The 23,510-nt window shown below is 35.1% G+C and overlaps 1 protein-coding gene across 1 annotated transcript; it reads right to left on the bottom strand.

The window, feature by feature from the left end:
- Positions 1-15,053: 15,053 nt before the first annotated feature.
- On the bottom strand, positions 15,054-18,591 carry LOC148834906 (beta-microseminoprotein-like). The gene is made up of 4 exons (XM_088916417.1): positions 18,551-18,591; positions 17,514-17,598; positions 16,640-16,742; positions 15,054-15,255 (listed from the first exon to the last, which is right to left on the bottom strand). The coding sequence occupies exons 1-4, from the start codon at positions 18,551-18,553 to the stop codon at positions 15,147-15,149; spliced, it is 300 nt and encodes a 99-aa protein (XP_088772543.1). The 5' UTR covers positions 18,554-18,591; the 3' UTR covers positions 15,054-15,146.
- Positions 18,592-23,510: the final 4,919 nt, after the last annotated feature.

Genomic DNA, 23,510 nt, shown 5'->3' with positions numbered 1-23,510 from the left:
CCCCAAAGTATAGCAATGAGGTTAAAAATATTCAAGTACTAGCAGAATCCTATCCCTAACCCTAGCTTGGGTTTAAACTGAGTAGTTCTGCAGTGTCATTGAAGCCCTCCATTTCACAGATGTAAAAAACTCTTCCTATAACCAAGAAATAGGAACTTAAAAATTCAAATCTTTTCATAACATCTCTTTTAAAGCTATCTTCTTCAATAACGAACCAAATCTGAGTATTTCTTTTTTCACTTGAATCATTCTGTTACAACGGTATTGAAATGAGGATGCAGTTCAGGCCACACTAGGGTTAGGGTTACAAGACCCAGACAATTCTGACATCTATTAGACTTCTTTTTCCACTTGAAATGACAGTCTTGAGAGAGGAAGCGCAATAGCATTCATTTTCTTCACAGTTTTATTTTGACATACTTTTGTATGACAATTCCTGCACTATCTAGTCCAGTAGTAAACCAGCACTAAGTATGTGAAAAACAAAAATAATGTTGGGCAAAAAGTATCACTGTTTCTAAACTATACATGGACCCCAAAGTATAGCAATAAGGTTAAAAATATTCAATTACTAACAGAATCCTAACCCCTAACCCTAGCTGGGGTTTAAACTGAGCAGTTCTGCAGTGTCACTGAAGCCCTCCATTTCACAGATGTAAAAAAAGTGTTCCTAAAACCAAGATATAGGAACTTAAAATTTCACATCTTTTCATAAAATCTCTTTTAAAGCTATCTACTTCAATAATGAACAAAATCTGAGTATTTATTTTTTCTCTTGAAAAATTCTGTTACAATGGTATTGAAATGAAGATGCAGTTCAGGCCACACTAGGGTTAGGTTACAAGACCCAGACAATTCTGACATCTATTAGACTTCTTTTTCCACTTGAAATGACAGTCTTGAGAGAGGAAGCGCAATAGCATTCATTTTCTTCACAGTTTTATTTTGACGTACTTTTGTATGACAATTCCTGCACTATCTACTCCAGTAGTAAACCAGCACTAAGTATGTGAAAAACAAAAATAATGTTGGGCAAAAAGTATCACTGTTTCTAAACTATACTTGGACCCCAAAGTATAGCAATAAGGTTAAAAATATTCAAGTACTAACAGAATCCTAACCCCTAACCCTAGCTGGGGTTTAAACTGAGCAGTTCTGCAGTGTCACTGAAGCCCTCCATTTCACAGATGTAAAAAAATGTTCCTCAAGCTATAAAACAGGAACTTATATGATCAAATACGTTCATCAAATCTCTTTTAAAGCCATCTTTTTCAAAAATGAACCAAATCTGAGTATTTCTTTTTTCACCTGAAACATTCTGTTGCAATGGTATTGAAATGAGGATGCAGTTCAGGCCACACTAGGGTTAGGGTTACGAGACCCAGGCAATTCTGACATCTATTAGACTTCTTTTTCCACTTGAAATGACAGTCTTGAGAGAGGAAGCGCAATAGCATTCATTTTCTTCACAGTTTTATTTTGACGTACTTTTGTATGACAATTCCTGCACTATCTAGTCCAGTAGTAAACCAGCACTAAGTATGTGAAAAACAAAAATAATGTTGGGCAAAAAGTATCACTGTTTCTAAACTATACTTGGACCCCAAAGTATAGCAATAAGGTTAAAAATATTCAATTACTAACAGAATCCTAACCCCTTACCCTAGCTGGGGTTTAAACTGAGCAGTTCTGCAGTGTCACTGAAGCCCTCCATTTCACAGATGTAAAAAAAGTGTTCCTAAAACCAAGATATAGGAACTTAAAATTTCACATCTTTTCATAAAATCTCTTTTAAAGCTATCTACTTCAATAATGAACAAAATCTGAGTATTTATTTTTTCTCTTGAAAAATTCTGTTACAATGGTATTGAAATGAAGATGCAGTTCAGGCCACACTAGGGTTAGGTTACAAGACCCAGACAATTCTGACATCTATTAGACTTCTTTTTCCACTTGAAATGACAGTCTTGAGAGAGGAAGCGCAATAGCATTCATTTTCTTCACAGTTTTATTTTGACGTACTTTTGTATGGCAATTCCTGCACTATCTAGTCCAGTAGTAAACCAGCACTAAGTATGTGAAAAACAAAAATAATGTTGGGCAAAAAGTATCACTGTTTCTAAACTATACTTGGACCCCAAAGTATAGCAATAAGGTTAAAAATATTCAAGTACTAACAGAATCCTAACCCCTAACCCTAGCTGGGGTTTAAACTGAGCAGTTCTGCAGTGTCACTGAAGCCCTCCATTTCACAGATGTAAAAAAATGTTCCTCAAGCTATAAAACAGGAACTTATATGATCAAATACGTTCATCAAATCTCTTTTAAAGCCATCTTTTTCAAAAATGAACCAAATCTGAGTATTTCTTTTTTCACCTGAAACATTCTGTTACAATGGTATTGAAATGAGGATGCAGTTCAGGCCACACTAGGGTTAGGGTTACGAGACCCAGACTATTCTGACATCTAATAGACTTCTTTTTCCACTTGAAATGACAGTCTTGAGAGAGGAAGCGCAATAGCATTCATTTTCTTGACAGTTTTATCTTGATGTACTTTTGTATGATTATTCCTGCACTATCTAGTCCAGGAGCAAACCAGCACTAAGTATGTGAAAAAGAAAAATAATGTTGGGCAAAAATTATCACTGTTTCTAAACTTTACTTGGGCCCCAAAGTATAGCAATGAGGTTAAAAATATTCAAGTACTAGCAGAATCCTAACCCTAACCCTAGCTGGGGTTTAAACTGACTAATTTAGCAAATTGTCTCTGAAGCCCTCCATTTCACAGATGTAAAAAAAAAATCCTCAAACTATAAAACAGTAACTTATATGATCAAATCCCATCATCAAATCTCTTATAAAGCCATCCTTTGCAATAATGAACCAAATCTGAGTATTTCTTTTTTCACTTGAAAAACTCTGTTACAATGGTATTGAAATGAGGATGCAGTTCAGACCACACTAGGGTTAGGGTTACGAGACCCAGACTATTCTGACATCTAATAGACTTCTTTTTGCACTTGAAATGACAGTTTTGAGAGAGGAAGCGCAATAGCATTCATTTTCTTCACAGTTTAATTTTGACGTACTTTTGTATGACAATTCCTGCACTATCTAGTCCAGCTGTAAACCAGCACTAAGTATTTAAAAAACAAAAATAGTGTTGGGCAAAAAGTATCACTGTTTCTAAAATTTTCTTGAGCCCGAAAGTATAGCAATGAGGTTAAAAATATTCAAGTACTACCAGAATCCTAACCCTAACCCTAGCTGGGGTTTAAACTGAGCAGTTCTGCAGTGTCACTGAAGCCCTCCATTTCACAGATGTAAAAAAAGTGTTCCTAAAACCAAGAAATAGGTACTTAAAATTTCTATCTTTTCATAAAATCTCTTTTAAAGCTATCTTCTTCAATAATGAACAAAATCTGAGTATTTCTTTTTTCACTTGAATCATTCTGTTACAATGGTATTGAAATGAGGATGCAGTTCAGGCCACACTAGGGTTAGGGTTACAAGACCCAGACAATTCTGACATCTAATAGACTTCTTTTTCCACTTGAAATGACAGTCTTGAGAGAGGAAGCGCAATAGCATTCATTTTCTTCACAGTTTTATTTTGACGTACTTTTGTATGACAATTCCTGCACTATCTAGTCCAGCTGTAAACCAGCACTAAGTAAGTGAAAAACAAAAATAATGTTGGGCAATAAGTATCACTGTTTCTAAAATTTACTTGGACCCCAAAGTATAGCAATGAGGTTAAAAATATTCAAGTACTAGCAGAATCCTAACCCTAACCCTAGCTGGGGTTTAAACTGAGTAATTCATCAAATTGTCTCTGAAGCCCTCCATTTCACAGATGTAAAAAACATGTCCTCAAACTATAAAACAGTAACTTATATGATAAAATCCCTTCCTCAAATCTCTTATAAAGCCATCTTTTTCAATAATGAACCAAATCTGAGTATTTCGTTTTTCACTTTAAAAATTCTGTTACAATGGTATTGAAATGAGGATGCAGTTCAGACCACACTAGGGTTAGGGTTACGAGACCCAGACAATTCTGACATCTATTAGACTTCTTTTTGCACTTGAAATGACAGTTTTGAGAGAGGAAGCGCAATAGCATTCATTTTCTTCACAGTTTTATTTTGACGTACTTTTGTATGATAATTCCTGCACTGTCTAGTCCAGCTGTAAACCAGCACTAACTATGTGAAAAACAAAAATAATAATGGGCAAAAAGTATCACTGTTTCTAAACTTAACTTGAGCCCCAAAGTATAGCAATGAGGTTAAAACTATTCAAGTACTAGCAGAACCCTAACCCTAACCCTAGCTGGGGTTTAAACTGAGTAATTCTGTAATGTGTCTCTAAAGTCCTCCATTGCACAGATGTAAAAAAATGTTTCTCAAGCTATAAAACAGGAACTTATATGATCAAATACCTTCATCAAATCTCTTTTAAAGCCATCTTTATCAATAATGAACCAAATCTGAGTATTTATTTTTTCTCTTGAAAAATTCTGTTACAATGGTATTGAAATGAAGATGCAGTTCAGGCCACACTAGGGTTAGAGTTAGAAGACCCAGACAATTCTGACATCTATTAGACTTCTTTTTCCACTTGAAATGACAGTCTTGACAGAGGAAGCGCTATAGCATTCATTTTCTTCACAGTTTTATTTTGAAGTACTTTTGTATGACAATTCCTACACTGTCTAGTCCAGCATTAAACCAGTACTAAGGATGTGAAAAACAAAAATAATGATGGGCAAGCAGTATCACTATTTCTAAACTTTACTTGGACCCCAAAGTATAGCAATGAGGTTAAAAATATTCAAGTACTAGCAGAATCCTATCCCTAACCCTAGTTGGGGTTTAAACTGAGTAGTTCTGCAGTGTCACTGAAGCCCTCCATTTCACAGATGTAAAAAACTCTTCCTATAACCAAGAAATAGGAACTTAAAAATTCAAATCTTTTCATAACATCTCTTTTAAAGCTATCTTCTTCAATAACGAACCAAATCTGAGTATTTCTTTTTTCACTTGAATCATTCTGTTACAACGGTATTGAAATGAGGATGCAGTTCAGGCCACACTAGGGTTAGGGTTACAAGACCCAGACAATTCTGACATCTATTAGACATCTTTTTCCACTTGAAATGACAGTCTTGAGAGAGGAAGCGCAATAGCATTCATTTTCTTCACAGTTTTATTTTGACGTACTTTTGTATGACAATTCCTGCACTATCTAGTCCAGTAGTAAACCAACACTAAGTATGTGAAAAACAAAAATAATGTTGGGCAAAAAGTATCACTGTTTCTAAACTATACTTGGACCCCAAAGTATAGCAATAAGGTTAAAAATATTCAATTACTAACAGAATCCTAACCCCTTACCCTAGCTGGGGTTTAAACTGAGCAGTTCTGCAGTGTCACTGAAGCCCTCCATTTCACAGATGTAAAAAAAGTGTTCCTAAAACCAAGATATAGGAACTTAAAATTTCACATCTTTTCATAAAATCTCTTTTAAAGCTATCTACTTCAATAATGAACAAAATCTGAGTATTTATTTTTTCTCTTGAAAAATTCTGTTACAATGGTATTGAAATGAAGATGCAGTTCAGGCCACACTAGGGTTAGGTTACAAGACCCAGACAATTCTGACATCTATTAGACTTCTTTTTCCACTTGAAATGACAGTCTTGAGAGAGGAAGCGCAATAGCATTCATTTTCTTCACAGTTTTATTTTGACGTACTTTTGTATGGCAATTCCTGCACTATCTAGTCCAGTAGTAAACCAGCACTAAGTATGTGAAAAACAAAAATAATGTTGGGCAAAAAGTATCACTGTTTCTAAACTATACTTGGACCCCAAAGTATAGCAATAAGGTTAAAAATATTCAAGTACTAACAGAATCCTAACCCCTAACCCTAGCTGGGGTTTAAACTGAGCAGTTCTGCAGTGTCACTGAAGCCCTCCATTTCACAGATGTAAAAAAATGTTCCTCAAGCTATAAAACAGGAACTTATATGATCAAATACGTTCATCAAATCTCTTTTAAAGCCATCTTTTTCAAAAATGAACCAAATCTGAGTATTTCTTTTTTCACCTGAAACATTCTGTTACAATGGTATTGAAATGAGGATGCAGTTCAGGCCACACTAGGGTTAGGGTTACGAGACCCAGGCAATTCTGACATCTATTAGACTTCTTTTTCCACTTGAAATGACAGTCTTGAGAGAGGAAGCGCAATAGCATTCATTTTCTTGACAGTTTTATCTTGATGTACTTTTGTATGATTATTCCTGCACTATCTAGTCCAGGAGCAAACCAGCACTAAGTATGTGAAAAAGAAAAATAATGTTGGGCAAAAATTATCACTGTTTCTAAACTTTACTTGGGCCCCAAAGTATAGCAATGAGGTTAAAAATATTCAAGTACTAGCAGAATCCTAACCCTAACCCTAGCTGGGGTTTAAACTGACTAATTTAGCAAATTGTCTCTGAAGCCCTCCATTTCACAGATGTAAAAAAAAAATCCTCAAACTATAAAACAGTAACTTATATGATCAAATCCCATCATCAAATCTCTTATAAAGCCATCCTTTGCAATAATGAACCAAATCTGAGTATTTCTTTTTTCACTTGAAAAACTCTGTTACAATGGTATTGAAATGAGGATGCAGTTCAGACCACACTAGGGTTAGGGTTACGAGACCCAGACTATTCTGACATCTAATAGACTTCTTTTTGCACTTGAAATGACAGTTTTGAGAGAGGAAGCGCAATAGCATTCATTTTCTTCACAGTTTAATTTTGACGTACTTTTGTATGACAATTCCTGCACTATCTAGTCCAGCTGTAAACCAGCACTAAGTATTTAAAAAACAAAAATAGTGTTGGGCAAAAAGTATCACTGTTTCTAAAATTTTCTTGAGCCCGAAAGTATAGCAATGAGGTTAAAAATATTCAAGTACTACCAGAATCCTAACCCTAACCCTAGCTGGGGTTTAAACTGAGCAGTTCTGCAGTGTCACTGAAGCCCTCCATTTCACAGATGTAAAAAAAGTGTTCCTAAAACCAAGAAATAGGTACTTAAAATTTCTATCTTTTCATAAAATCTCTTTTAAAGCTATCTTCTTCAATAATGAACAAAATCTGAGTATTTCTTTTTTCACTTGAATCATTCTGTTACAATGGTATTGAAATGAGGATGCAGTTCAGGCCACACTAGGGTTAGGGTTACAAGACCCAGACAATTCTGACATCTAATAGACTTCTTTTTCCACTTGAAATGACAGTCTTGAGAGAGGAAGCGCAATAGCATTCATTTTCTTCACAGTTTTATTTTGACGTACTTTTGTATGACAATTCCTGCACTATCTAGTCCAGCTGTAAACCAGCACTAAGTAAGTGAAAAACAAAAATAATGTTGGGCAATAAGTATCACTGTTTCTAAAATTTACTTGGACCCCAAAGTATAGCAATGAGGTTAAAAATATTCAAGTACTAGCAGAATCCTAACCCTAACCCTAGCTGGGGTTTAAACTGAGTAATTCATCAAATTGTCTCTGAAGCCCTCCATTTCACAGATGTAAAAAACATGTCCTCAAACTATAAAACAGTAACTTATATGATAAAATCCCTTCCTCAAATCTCTTATAAAGCCATCTTTTTCAATAATGAACCAAATCTGAGTATTTCGTTTTTCACTTTAAAAATTCTGTTACAATGGTATTGAAATGAGGATGCAGTTCAGACCACACTAGGGTTAGGGTTACGAGACCCAGACAATTCTGACATCTATTAGACTTCTTTTTGCACTTGAAATGACAGTTTTGAGAGAGGAAGCGCAATAGCATTCATTTTCTTCACAGTTTTATTTTGACGTACTTTTGTATGACAATTCCTGCACTGTCTAGTCCAGCTGTAAACCAGCACTAACTATGTGAAAAACAAAAATAATAATGGGCAAAAAGTATCACTGTTTCTAAACTTAACTTGAGCCCCAAAGTATAGCAATGAGGTTAAAACTATTCAAGTACTAGCAGAACCCTAACCCTAACCCTAGCTGGGGTTTAAACTGAGTAATTCTGTAATGTGTCTCTAAAGTCCTCCATTGCACAGATGTAAAAAAATGTTTCTCAAGCTATAAAACAGGAACTTATATGATCAAATACCTTCATCAAATCTCTTTTAAAGCCATCTTTATCAATAATGAACCAAATCTGAGTATTTATTTTTTCTCTTGAAAAATTCTGTTACAATGGTATTGAAATGAAGATGCAGTTCAGGCCACACTAGGGTTAGAGTTAGAAGACCCAGACAATTCTGACATCTATTAGACTTCTTTTTCCACTTGAAATGACAGTCTTGACAGAGGAAGCGCTATAGCATTCATTTTCTTCACAGTTTTATTTTGAAGTACTTTTGTATGACAATTCCTACACTGTCTAGTCCAGCATTAAACCAGTACTAAGGATGTGAAAAACAAAAATAATGATGGGCAAGCAGTATCACTATTTCTAAACTTTACTTGGACCCCAAAGTATAGCAATGAGGTTAAAAATATTCAAGTACTAGCAGAATCCTATCCCTAACCCTAGTTGGGGTTTAAACTGAGTAGTTCTGCAGTGTCACTGAAGCCCTCCATTTCACAGATGTAAAAAACTCTTCCTATAACCAAGAAATAGGAACTTAAAAATTCAAATCTTTTCATAACATCTCTTTTAAAGCTATCTTCTTCAATAACGAACCAAATCTGAATATTTCTTTTTTCATTTGAAAAATTCTGTTACAACGGTATTGAAATGAGGATGCAGTTCAGGCCACGCTTGGGTTAGGGTTACGAGACCCAGGCAATTCTGATATCTTTTAGACTTCTTTTTCCACTTGAAATGACAGTCTTGAGAGAGGAAGCGCAATAGCATGCATTTTCTTCACAGTTTTATTTTGACATACTTTTGTATGACAATTCCTGCACTATCTAGTCCAGCTGTAAACCAGCACTAAGTATTTAAAAAACAAAAATAATGTTGGGCAATAAGTATCACTGTTTCTAAAATTTACTTGGGCCCGAAAGTATAGCAATGAGGTTAAAAATAGTCAAGTACTAACAGAATCCTAACCCTAACCCTAGCTGGGGTTTAAACTGAGAAGTTCTGCACTGTCACGGAAGACCTCCATTTCACAGATGTAAAAAAAGTGTTCCTAAAACCAAGAAATAGGTACTTAAAATTTAAATCTTTTCATAAAATCTCTTTTAAAGCTATCTTCTTCAATAATGAACCAAATCTGAGTATTTCTTTTTTCACTTGAATCATTCTGTTACAATGGTATTGAAATGAGGATGCAGTTCAGGCCACACTAGGGTTAGGGTTACAAGACCCAGACAATTCTGACATCTATTAGACTTCTTTTCCCCCTTGAAATGACAGTCTTGAGAGAGGAAGCGCAATAGCATTCATTTTCTTCACAGTTTAATTTTGATGTACTTTTGTATGACAATTCCTGCATTGTCTAGTCCAGCTGTAAACCAGCACTAAGTATGTGAAAAACAAAAATAATGTTGGGCAAAAAGTATCACTGTTTCTAAACTTTACTTGGGCCCCAAAGTATAGAAATGAGGTTAAAAATATATAAGTACTAGCAGAATCCTAACCCTAACCCTAGCTGGGGTTTAAACTGAGTAATTCTGCAATATGTCTCTAAAGCCCTCCATTTCACAGATGTAAAAAAAAATTCCTCAAACTATAAAACAGGAACTTATATAATCAAATCCCTTCATCAAATCTCTTTTAAAGCTATCTTTTTCAAAAATGAACCAAATCTGAGTATTTCTTTTTTCACTTGAAACATTCTGCTACAATGGTATTGAAATGAGGATGCAGTTCAGGCCACACTAGGGTTAGGGTTACAAGACCCAGACAATTCTGACATCTATTAGACTTCTTTTTCCCCTTGAAATGACAGTCTTGAGAGAGGAAGCGCAATAGCAATCATTTTCTTCACAGCTTAATTTTGACATACTGTTTTATGACAATTCCTGCACTATCTAGTTCAGTAGTAAAACAGCACTAAGTATATGAAAAACAAAAATAATGTTGGGCAAAAAGTATCACTGTTTCTAAACTTTACTTGGGCCCCAAAGTATAGCAATGAGGTTAAAAATATTCAAGTACTAACAGAATCCTTACCCTAACCCTAGCTGGGGTTTAAACTGAGCAATTCTGCAGTGTCACTGAAGCCCTCCATTTCACAGTTTTAAAAAAAGTGTTCCTAAAACCAAAAAATAGGAACTTAAAATTTCACATCTTTTCATAAAATCTCTTTTAAAGCTATCTTCTTCAATAATTAACCAAATCTGAGTATTTCTTTTTTCACTTGAATCATTCTGTTACAATGGTATTGAAATGAGGATGCAGTTCAGGCCACACTAGGGTTAGGGTTACAAGACCCAGACAATTCTGACATCTATTAGACTTCTTTTTCCCCTTGAAATGACAGTCTTGAGAGAGGAAGCGCAATAGCATTCATTTTCTTCACAATTTTATTTTGACGTACTTTTGTATGACAATTCCTGCACTATCTAGTCCAGTAGCAAACCAGCACTAAGTATGTGAAAAACAAAAATAATGTTGGCCAAAAAGTATCACTGTTTCTAAATTTTAATTGGTCCAAAAAGTATGGAAATGAGGTTAAAAATATTCAAGTACAAGCAGAATCCTAACCCTATCTCTAGCTGGGGTTTAAACTTAGTAATTCTGCAATATGTCTCTGAAGCCCTCCATTTCACAGATGTAAAAAAATATTCCTCAAACTATAAAACAGGAACTTATATAATCAAATCCCTTCATCAAATCTCTTTTAAAGCCATCTTTTTCAAAAATGAACCAAATCTGAGTATTTCTTTTTGCACTTGAAAAATTCTGTGACAATGGTATTGAAATGAGGATGCAGTTCAGGCCAGACTAGGGTTAGGGTTACAAGACCCAGACAGTTCTGACATCAATTAGGCTTCTTTTTCCACTTGAAATGACAGTCTTGAGAGAGGAAGCGCAATAGCATTCACTTTCTTCACAGTTTTATTTTGACGTACTTTTGTATAACAATTCCTACACTATCTAGTCCAGTAGTAAACCAGCACCAAGTATGTGAAAAATAAAAATAATGTTGGGCAAGAAGTATCACTGTTTCTAAACTTTACTTGGGCCCCAAAGTATAGCAATGAGGTTAAAAATATTCAAGTACTAACAGAATCCTTACCCTAACCCTAGCTGGGGTTTAAACTGAGCAGTTCTGCAGTGTCATTGAAGCCCTCCATTTCACAGATGTAAAAAAACTCTTCCTATAACCAAGAAATAGGAACTTAAAAATTCAAATCTTTTCATAACATCTCTTTTAAAGCTATCTTCTTCAATAACGAACCAAATCTGAATATTTCTTTTTTCACTTGAAAAATTCTGTTACAACGGTATTGAAATGAGGATGCAGTTCAGGCCACGCTTGGGTTAGGGTTACGAGACCCAGGCAATTCTGATATCTATTAGACTTCTTTTTCCACTTGAAATGACAGTCTTGAGAGAGGAAGCGCAATAGCATGCATTTTCTTCACAGTTTTATTTTGACATACTTTTGTATGACAATTCCTGCACTATCTAGTCCAGCTGTAAACCAGCACTAAGTATTTAAAAAACAAAAATAGTGTTGGGCAATGAGTATCACTGTTTCTAAAATTTACTTGGGCCCGAAAGTATAGCAATGAGGTTAAAAATATTTAAGTACTAACATAATCCTAACCCTAACCCTAGCTGGGGTTTAAACTGAGCAGTTCTGCACTGTCACTGAAGACCTCCATTTCACAGATGTAAAAAAAGTGTTCCTAAAACCAAGAAATAGGTACTTAAAATTTAAATCTTTTCATAAAATCTCTTTTAAAGCTATCTTCTTCAATAATGAACCAAATCTGAGTATTTCTTTTTTCACTTGAATCATTCTGTTACAATGGTATTGAAATGAGGATGCAGTTCAGGCCACACTAGGGTTAGGGTTACAAGACCCAGACAATTCTGACATCTATTAGACTTCTTTTCCCCCTTGAAATGACAGTCTTGAGAGAGGAAGCGCAATAGCATTCATTTTCTTCACAGTTTAATTTTGATGTACTTTTGTATGACAATTCCTGCATTGTCTAGTCCAGCTGTAAACCAGCACTAAGTATGTGAAAAACAAAAATAATGTTGGGCAAAAAGTATCACTGTTTCTAAACTTTACTTTTGCCCCACAGCATAGCAATAAGGTTAAAAATATTCAAGTACTAACAGAATCCTAACCCTAACCCTAGCTGGGGTTTAAACTGAACAATTCTGCAATGTGTCTCTGAAGCCCTCCATTTCACAGATGTAAAAAAATGTTCCTCAAACTATAAAACATGAACTTATATGATCAAATCCTTTCATCAAATCTCTTTTCATGCCATCTTCTTCAATAATGTACAAAATTTGAGTATTTCTTTTTTCACTTGAAAAATTCTGTTACAATGGTATTGAAATGAGGATGCAGTTCAGGCCACACTAGGGTTAGGTTTACAAGACCCAGACAATTCTGACATCTATTAGACTTCTTTTTCCACTTGAAATGACAGACTTGAGAGAGGAAGCCCAATAGCATTCATTTTCTTCACAGTTTTAGTTTGATCTAGTTTTGTAACATAATTCCTGAATTGGTAATGCATTATAAGCATGTATATGCATCTGAAAAACAAGGTCATGTTATCTTCAGTAATCATTGAGAAGTCGTAACTCTTGACTGGCACGTTTGGGAAAATTGCTTGACAGTGATTTAAAATTTAATAGTATCTGTCTGCTTGTAAGTAAATACTATTTTTACAGCTCTCAAGGAGTATGTAGATGGGAAATGTAAAGCATATATAAATGCATTGCAGAAATATCTGCTTTTCTGCAAATAAAAATGTTAAATAAATAATTCTTCTTAACAGACCTTCTGTATTTAATTGTATGACAAATCAGATGTGCCCATAGCCACAGTTCAACAAGGCTGCGTAAGCCATTCCCATAATACAGAAATAGGCAGCAAGCTCAGCAGTCTCTCTACAGCAGTTTCAGTGGATTGTGAATGAGCCCAATTACCTGCTCCACTGGTATTTGTCATTCTAACAGTATGCCTTTCTTTCAGTAAAACTGGATTAACACGTGCTACAGTGAACATTACAAAACATGCACGTGTATCAGGTTTATAAAAATAAAGGTATTAGTATGGAAAAGCTATACTGTAATGTTTAATTATGATTACTAATGTACACTCAGCTTTATCCTTCTAGTTTCAATGACTTGTATATCCCTGGTCCCAGAGGATCCACCACTAGGAGAGTACCCTTGTGCCCCCCTGCTAATGAACAATCCTTTCAAGAGCAACACCTGTGCCTTTTGTCCCCTCCACAAGTTTGATAGCTCCTCCCATTGCCCAGACGGTGTTGCTTCACTGGGTCCAGGAATTCCAGCTGCCGATCTTGCGATCTTGTGTATGGTTTACAAGATCAATGTGCTCCCTTTTATATGCACACTGCCCAAGCTTGGCCCTTGGTTTAGATGTCTCACATCATTAGACGTTTGTCACTTAAGTGGGTGGGGGTATTGTCATGCTCATCCTCACTCAGGAGCAGCAGGGTGATCTAGCATTGATGTGACTAGCATTGGTTACCATGGAAACCTATTAACAGGAGACTTGGATCACCTGGAGATGATTTATGACCATTCTCTTTTCAGTTGTTTTATTCTCAACCTTGTTCCTGGTTCATCCCTGGCTTGTTACCTCTCCGTATTTACTTGGCTTTGATACCTGATAGCGTCTATGACTCCCACTTGTATAACCCTTGTGACTTACTGCAGTGCTTCCCTGGATGTGACTCTCCACTTGCTCTGACCACCTCTTGGATTCCCCTTTGTGCCGTGGACTGTGCTTATGATCTTAGTACTTAATGATCTTCAAGTATATTACACAGAATGGCTTTAGAATCAAAAGTAAAAACCTCGATCTAAATAAATTACCTTAGGCTTGTTTGTATTTGATTACTGCATATATTTTTTCTTTCTTCAAATTTATGTTTTATTTAAAATAACCAAGTTTTTGAAATATTTGAAATGTAATACAGATTTATTTATATTAAACACAATTGCATCAAAAGCAATTAGATATGGCCTTAGATATATATTAAACCATTAAATACCCAGATTGTGAATATAAATTCGCTGTTTGCTGTTACCAGGTTTGCTTTTAGACTGAGTTTCAGTTGAATATGAACAAGATTGTCATCACATTCATCAATACCTAGTGTCGTGTGTAGAGCCTGTTTCAGGTTTAAGGGAACTGTCTGGTGGATGTATAACTATCAATCAGTATGACATGTGTTTTGAAGTCTCTCGGCAAATATGTATGTCCATATTTTAGTACCTATTCTAGTTACATATTATTACTTCACTTTTGTAAGTAATTGTTTTACAGTCTTCCATTTGAAGATATCTACTTTATATCAACAAATATGCTTTATCTGATCTTATCAGCATCATCACACAACAAATATTAAAATTTACCGTTCATTTGGTGGGAATATGGAAACATTAGTCCATTAAGATATGAAATATGTTTGTGAAGCCTTACATTCTGTATTTAAAGACATCACAACAATGACTGTAAACTACTAAATTTTTACTGTTTCCTTTTCCAGTCACTGCACACTGAAGCAGTTACTAAATTACAGTATATTGCCAAAGTTCTCATATGAATTAGTATTCATGGATATCCAGTCTCTTATGGTTTAACATGGTTATGCACAGAAGAGAGAAGACAAATGTTAATGGACAATGCCAAGTAGAGTAAGGAGGACCTAGGAGAGAACAATGTTTATAGCCTGCTGAAAATTTATTTGATTTCTACTGTTTGGGTAGATTACAGCCCGTTTTCATTGAAACCATAAAGCTCACACAAGTGCACTGATTTGTGTGCAACAACCGCACATTGATTTGAAATACATGGAAGAAAGCGAAACTCTTGTGCAACAGAGAACCAACAGCTAAATATTAAAGCAGGTGGAAAAACTTTGGATAAAGGTCAAATCCACAACATTTAACTGCACTCCTTGGAGTGATCATTCTTCAGGACAATTTTCCAGGTGCAATCCTTCTTGTTCACAATCATCTCACATTGAGGTGGAATTTGAACTGGAGTTAGAATTCTGTAAGGGAAAAGAATCAATGATACAAACAGATGAAAATGAATTAATGAAAGAAATAAAGAGAGGAGCTCAAAGCAAAATTCTCCATGATGCCTTGTTCTGTTGTTCAGCTTTATGAAAAGCTAAGTTATCTTTGTGAGAAAAACAGAACACATCTTGAAACAAGTTGATTCTCTTTCAATAAGTAGTTAAATTATCTTAAATATTTTAGGATCTATATACTGTAGATCAGAACATCTTAGTGTTCCTTGAACAAACAAGCAACAGTAGTAACGAATACAAACAGAGCAAATTATATGGTACATTTAGATTATTAGAAGGCTTTAGAGAAAGCACCTCAGGCAGCAAGCAATCTACAAAATTCATGTATTTGAATTATGAACGAGTTAATGGTCAGGAAACAGTCCTTTACAGATAAGAGGTAATTAGTGGAATAATATGGAGATCTCTTCATTGATATGAATTATGTACTGTATATTCTGGCATAGAAAGTAAACTACTGAAGTTTGTGGATGATATCAAAATACAAGGTTCAGAAAGACAAGAATGTAGCAGGTGCAAAGGGAATTGAAAAAGAATTCCCTTTTGAAATTGAAAAAGACCGCTCAAACACCTGACAGTGTTTAATATAAACAAATGCAGATTGTTGAATGGCAGGCAAGACAAATACAGATTACAAATATAAAAGGGGAAATACTGAGCTTGAAAAACCAATTTATTGAAAATACTGAGACATTTATGTTATTAGTGTCTTCTAGACAGTGTGTGAATCTATACTATAATGGAATCCAGTACAAGTAAATCCTCGAAGAAATTGAGAAAGTCAACACAGTGGACTTTGTCCAGATGTTGTCCTCAAAATGAACAGTGAAACTAGAACTAGGGGACACAAGTGGAGCCCTTCTTTACCCAAGAGATTGAGTATGGAACAAGCTACCTAGCCGTGTGGTTGAAGTCAATAGCCTAGCATCTTTTCAAGAAAGTCTTGAAAAGAGACTATGAAAGGGTCCAATGAAAATATTCAAAATACTCAAATGCATTCACAAAGTTAATCAAGGCAATGCAGTCAACAGCGAAACATGAAGCAGGGTGCATGATAGAAACGATTTAAAAATGAGAACAGGAGGCATGGGAGGCTCTGGAACAAGCTACCTAGACATGTTTTTGTATGCAACACCATCGCTTTTTTCAAAAGGTGCTTAATTCTTAATATGTTCTCAACATATCTTTTCAACAACAGGAACCATGAGATACAAACATTAAATCTTTTATTAAGCTGTTAATTAATGTACAAAGTTAGTGAAGTCATGTGAATCATTGCAAAACAATTATTTAGGAATCAGGGGAAAGAGCAATGAGCACAGAGAAGAATGAAAATACCCACTTGTTACAACAGGAAATGCCGTATGTACTGCATTCACAGTCATAGCAATTCTTTATCCACTTGGAACCAAATTCATGAAAATCTCCATCCATTCCTTGACAACCTACAATTTACAGAAATTAATCATGTAATTCTTAAATGTGCAATTCTTTCTGCTGTATTCAGGTAATTGTTGGAAATAAAAATAATAAAAATTAAATAGAAAAAGAACTACGATTGGCTTTTAAGGCTTAAGGGCCATATAAAGCTCACCTTTTACAAAAGGCAAGAAACAACTCCATTTATTCTTTAAATCACTTCCTCCTGTTGAAGGCGTGGGCTTTAAAAGTCCAATGTAAACTATTCTTATTAGCTCTGGACAAATTTTTCTGGATTTTAACAAAAAAAAACTAGAGATGTAGCATTTAGTCTTTTACACTGTAAGACTGTCAAAGCCCAAGCTTTATAGCTCTGGTATTTGAATAAAAAGTCACTCAGTAATCCCTATGGGATTGTTTACATTGCTACACAGTGAGTGGTTATGAAATCAAAGTGTCAATATGTATATATGTTAAAATACCCAAAGTATAATACAGGAACATATTTCAATTTAAGATAGTTGGTGGGAATCTAACCTGGATTATCAAATTGCATTAAAGGTATTACTGTCTGCTTAGGTAAAAAGATAATGGATACTGTTTCATTGCTTTATTAAAGTTCACACTTCAATATACTGTATGCACTGAAGGCTTCACCTAAAATTAAAGAAAGACTTTAAAAACAAAATTTTCTAATCTTTACCTAGAACAAGTCTATCAGAATGATTGCTTTGATACTTTCTGTTGTCTTAATGTGACATCAAAGAGGAGATTTTTTTAAAGTGTACAGTACTTGCCCAATTTGGGTAGCTCCATGTAGCAGTCTGCTCTTGCCATGGCCACAATGGCAAGCAGTCCAGCGACAAAGCACAGCAGGTGTTTCTGTGCAGATGAATAAATACATAGGTGGAGTTAGTAATCCCTCAAAATATGCCAATTCATTTTCTTTTTAGCTAAAAAAAGAAATTCAAGACTGAAAAACATGCATGTCTGAATAAATGGTCATAATCTTCTTGCTAAATGGCTACTATAATAATTACTTTGGCAACAAAGATGATCTGTCTTAGACTCTCAGAACTGGACCTCAGTTACTGTATCTGTAGTTCAGGATTCACTTACTGTACCTAAACGAACACTAGGTAGTCCAGTATTACATGCTAGTCATCATTTGAGTATCTACTGCTTACTGCTGATTAACATCAAGCAACTCCCTGTTTCCACTGAAATAAATGAACAGGTCAGTGCTTTTCATCATACTGTGCAGTTATTGTGTACATATACTATTTTGTTATTTCATTTATTGAACCATTGTATTATTAAGCGTTCCATATCTATTACCCGTATTACCATTATTTACTAATGGTAATACAGAAACTGCTGTAAACTATATGTAATTTCTTTGTTATAGAACATAGTGGGATTTTATTTTTTATGTATGTAATCACGAAACAACACTATGAAAAATGATGAAGAATTACATTCTGAAAGGTGAATGTGTCGGAAGTTCATTTTAGTAGAAACAGAAAGTAAATTTGGTTTAACCAACTACAGAGACAGACAGGATTCTACACAATGCAACAATGGCAGAATACGTAATATAGAACATGGAAAAACTGGTGATTCATGAAAAGGCAGATGATAAAGCCAAATCTTTATCTGAGTTTTAACAATTGGTTTTGAACTGAGGATAATGTAAGGAGCTTCACCAGCTGTGTAAATAGAATGAAAAGCTCTGTCTCCCACAGTTCACAGTCTAGTCTCAGGGATGGTCATGCCTGCTGTTTTCTTTGATTTTTTAATTAAAAAACAAGCCCCAGCCAAGCTTTGAACTTACCATTCTGAAGTTCCAGGGTATGTTTTAAACTGTAGTAGCAAAAGGCTCTAGACACATTTATGCATACACCCCTCGCCCCAACCTTAATGACGTATTATACCGTATGTAAATAAATAGAACATTGCATCCTTGAATTTGCGGATCTCCTGAGTTAAAGTTAATATTTAATCACCTAGGGTGTTGTAAAATATATTTAATAGCTGCAAATACAGGCAAAACATTGCACATATCTTTATCTTTTTAAAAAGAAAATATTGCTCAACTGCAAACACAGCTGACTCTATTTTCATTCCTATTATGCACACTACCTTGTTGAAACATTTCCTTTTGGTAATTTATCATATGGACTAAAGAGATATTAAGTTTCCAATTTAAGATGTTATTCTGGGAGGTACAGCTACTAGTCAGGTGATGTGCCCTATCTTTTAAAACAAATTTATAGTGAGGCTAAGGTTGTTTAGAAATGAACCACATTCAGTTATTTTTTGCGAAATGCTTAGAAAAAGAAGAAACACTAGTTCACGCTGATCCATGACTCTCTAGAGTCTCTCCGGGCCAGGCAAGAGTGCCAAGCTTTGGTATTTGAGGGTATTTATTTAGTCTTTAAATCTCTAGTTTCTCAACAATAAGCAAAGGGTTTGACTTGTCCACTAATGTGAATAAAGAGCTCAATAATATAGGGCTCAGGTAGAAGGAATCCTGGACTCCCCTAGATGCCTTCTAACCCTACAGGACAGAAGGTATACCTCTCTCATCTGGATTATTCACCATGCTAATACTCCTATCATCTCCAGTGACCACAGCAGCTACCCTTTGATTTATCGCAGGGGGTTCCAACTTACCTGTCCTTATGACCTGTCTGTCATCCCTAAAATCAATATAAAATAAGCAATAATTGTTTTTAAATATAAGCAAGCCTGGGAAAAGACTAATGTTTCCAACTCAGAATGAAAACTCCAGTGACGTCAGATACAAGAATTAAGATATTTTGTCATTTAGAGCAAAACATGTTTTTTTAAACAAAACATTCTGGGAAGAATATTGCATTTCCGGTTTGTGATTACAATTTCGTTTTGTAATAGGTTTTAAAAGACCAAGCTCCAGGGTACAGCAGTACTGTAGGACAGACTGTGAATTAGAAAATAGAACTCAATTAAGCAGAAAGCTTTTGTTCTGAAAACTAGTTTTGTATTATTTCTGGACAGCTTCCGTCATTGCTTGTAACGATAAATTACTGTGTGATGTGAAAATTGAGCATTAGGGTTTCTGATGAAGTGTACAGCTGTAGTGAGACACAGGCTATAATATGTTAGTCATGCGTTTATTTTTGTTGCACAAATTACATTTTCTTCTGGAAGAGTAGAGCAGTACTATATTATATTATCCTCTTGTATACTCTGGTATTCGTCTATTCCACAATAATGTCCTATGCAACATCTCTTTATATGATAGCTGTGTCCTTTATTTAGATATCCCTTTACACGTCTTGGAATGGTCCTCCTTCAGCACAATATTACAAGTACAGGTTTCCATATCCAGCAATTCAAAACATTTCTCTGGAAGACGAGACAAAGGAGGGAACCTGATGAAACAAGAAATTATCATAAGATTTTTTCAAAATCTGCTATATAAACGAAGTATTCTTAAAATGCATAGTCACAAATCAAAAACATTGTTTACTTTTATTTTTTAAATTATTTTTATTAGCTTTGTTTATTTGTTTCACACTTCTGTACTTTTATTGCAGATACTGTATATTATCTATAGTATCAGGGGGCTATATTATCATGAAGCCTTATCTTGTCCAACAACATAAGGTGGGGCTTGGTTAACAATGATTTGAGGCATAAGGTGTCCTAATATATGCATTGTATGCAGCTAATACAGTATATACTGAAATTGAACCAATGAGTACTGGCACCCAAAGTATTTGTTTTCCATTTTTAATGCTTCTCAGTATATTTCCATCCCATTCATAAAATGAGTTTGACTTTCCATGTTTTACTTTGTTTGGAGATTTATTGCAATTAAACAGTAGTCAAAAGTATTTCAAATATAGACTGAGCATTGAACAAGGTTTTGCTGTATGTACAGTAGTTTCACTTAAATTGTGTGATCAGCCCCACCTGTTCTGTAAACATTTCCAGCTACATGTCTAAGTGGAGAAGAAACATCCTTTCATTACTCTGATGTACTGTATATAAGCTCCTGTTGGATGCACAACTTTAAATGTTCCGTTAAATGTTTTCCGTAAAATGAGTCAACATTTTTTCTGCAGACTAGAAATACTGTACGTGAAAGAATGATCATTTTGACTTCTGGAAAGTGTGTTCACAGTCAGTTTTTTTAAGAACTACAAAAAACCAAACAGAATCAAAAGGACACGCTAAAATAAATGAAAATACCATAGAAAGCTTACTCCATTAATGAATCTTTGAAAATGTGATTTAAATATTTGAGATTATTGCACTGCAAGATCCATTATGAGCACTTAAATTTCTACAGTGTGTACCTACAGTATATACTGTAGATCAATAACCTTTCTTTTCACCATCTGTTAATCAGTATGTGATGAATTTGACAGAAACACGTCTGTCTCCCACACAGTTCTCTTGGTTAGGGGTTCTCAGTTTGATTAAAAACATTTTAAAAGCAGTTCCTGAGTGCAGGATCTTTTGAAAAAGTGAGAATTGTTGAGAATGGTACAGTATGTAAGGGGATGGTGTAGAAGTGGGTCTTTTTATTTTTTTGTAAGATAATGGAATCCTGAACATGGATTTTGAGAACTTTAATCAAACATTGTGATTTCAATACACCCTTTTTTCTGAAGTGATGTGTCTTTCATATCCTGACTGTTGTTGATTAGGACTTGCTAGTGAAGAAACTAAACCAAGAAATAGGAACCTAAAAATTCAAATCTGTTCATAAAATCTCTTTTTAAGCTATCTTCTTCAATAATGAACCAAATCTGAGTATTTCTTTTTTCAATTGAAAAGTTCTGTTACAATGGTATTGAAATGAGGATGCAGTTCAGGCCAGACTAGGGTTAGGGTTACAAGACCCAGACAATTCTGACATCTATTATACTTCTTTTTCCACTTGAAATGACAGACTTGAGAGAGGAAGCCCAATAGACACTCAATTATCTTTTTGCATACCCCAGCTTGCTCTCCATGAGACACACAGATAAGGAGAGAGCACAGGGTCTGCCATTGTACAGCACCCCTGGAGCAGTTGGGGTTAAGGGCCTTACTCAGGAGCCCAACAGAGTAGGATTCTTCTGCCAGCTGCGGGATTTGAACCAGCAACCTTCCAACCACAGGCACAGATCCTTAGCCACAGAGCCACTGCTCCACTTTGAAGCTTTCTTCTTCAATAATGAACCAAATCTGAGTATTTCTTTTTTCACTTGAAAAATTCTGTTACAATGGTATTCAAATGAGGATGCAGTTCAGGCCAGACTAGGGTTAGGGTTACGAGACTCAGACAATTCTGACATCTATTATACTTCTTTTTCCACTTGAAATGACAGACTTGAGAGAGGAATCCCAGTGGAATAAATTGTCTTAACACTTTTATTTTGATTTAGTTTTGTAACACAATTCCTGAATTGATGATGAATTATAAGCATGTATATGCATCTGAAAAACAAAAATGAAGAATGGCAAAATATACGAATCTATAAATGTCTCTGATCGAATAAGTGCAAGATTGCAATTTAAGTAGGATTAGTTTTTCACTCTTGACTATGAAACACTCGTTGACAGTTTTGGATACGTATCAAAGGTCATGTTATCTTCAGTACTCATTGAGAAGTCGTAACTCTTGACTGGCACGTTTGGGAAAATTGCTTGACGGTGATTTAAAATTTAATAGTATCTGTCTGCTTGTAAGTAAATACTATTTTTACAGTGCTCAAGGAGTATGTAGATGGCAAATGTAAAGCATATATAAATGCATTGTAGAAATATCTGCTTTTCTGCAAATAAAAATGTTAAATAAATAATTCTTCTTAACAGACCTTCTGTATTTAATTGTATGACAAATCAGATGTGCCCAAGGCGACAGTTCAACAAGGCTGCGTAAGCCATTCCCATAATACAGAAATAGGCAGCAAGCTCAGCAGTCTCTCTACAGCAGTTTCAGTGGATTGTGAATGAGCCCAATTACCTGCTCCACTGGTATTTGTCATTCTAACAGTATGCCTTTCTTTCAGTAAAACTGGATTAACACGTGCTACAGTGAACATTACAAAACATGCACATGTGTCAGGTTTATAAAAATAAAGGTATTAGCATGGAAAAGCTAACTGTAAAAAAAAGACAATAGTGAACAGAAATAATCTCGCCAAGAGAAGGAAGTACAGGGTTATGTAATTACAGTATGTAATTAGTAGATCTCCTTGTTTTCATCGCTTAATTATTGCTACAGTATTATACTGTACATGGTTTTACAATTTAAACATGAATCATCTGCTTTTCTTGTCTAATACAATAATGTCTGTTCATAAGTGAAATGGGAAACATACAAATTCTGTTTGGAGGAGTAACAAATTTGTTTGTAAATAAGGACTGGACATTTAAATTCATGTCACCTGAACCAGACATCATTTGTTCTCAAGCACTACATCATTTTTATGATCATCATTATCATCAAGACAAGGCTATTAAAACCTTGAAACAAAACATACACAATGTTGTGGTGAAATGATATACTGTAATGTTTAATTATGATTACTAATGTACACTCAGCTTTGATCCTTCTAGTTTCAATGACTTGTATATCCCTGGTCCCAGAGGATCCACCACTAGGAGAGTACCCTTGTGCCCCCCTGCTAATGAACAATCCTTTCAAGAGCAACACCTGTGCCTTTTGTCCCCTCCACAAGTTTGATAGCTCCTCCCATTGCCCAGACGGTGTTGCTTCACTGGGTCCAGGAATTCCAGCTGCCGATCTTGCG

Source organism: Atractosteus spatula, chromosome 5, assembly GCF_055471065.1.
Source record: "Atractosteus spatula isolate fAtrSpa1 chromosome 5, fAtrSpa1.hap1, whole genome shotgun sequence".
Classification (NCBI taxonomy): Eukaryota; Metazoa; Chordata; class Actinopteri; order Semionotiformes; family Lepisosteidae; genus Atractosteus; species Atractosteus spatula.
Note: the sequence above shows the minus strand (reverse complement) of the source record. Positions and strands in the feature narration are given on the sequence as shown.

Bases quoted from the DNA above. Each gene is read 5' to 3' on its own strand.
- LOC148834906 (XM_088916417.1), bottom strand. The intron at 16,743-17,513 runs GCAAGTACTGTA...TGTAAATTGTAG, and splicing joins CATGGAGCTACCCAAATTGG to GTTGTCAAGGAATGGATGGA. The intron at 15,256-16,639 runs GTGGGTATTTTC...TTTCCCTTACAG, and splicing joins GGCATTTCCTGTTGTAACAA to AATTCTAACTCCAGTTCAAA.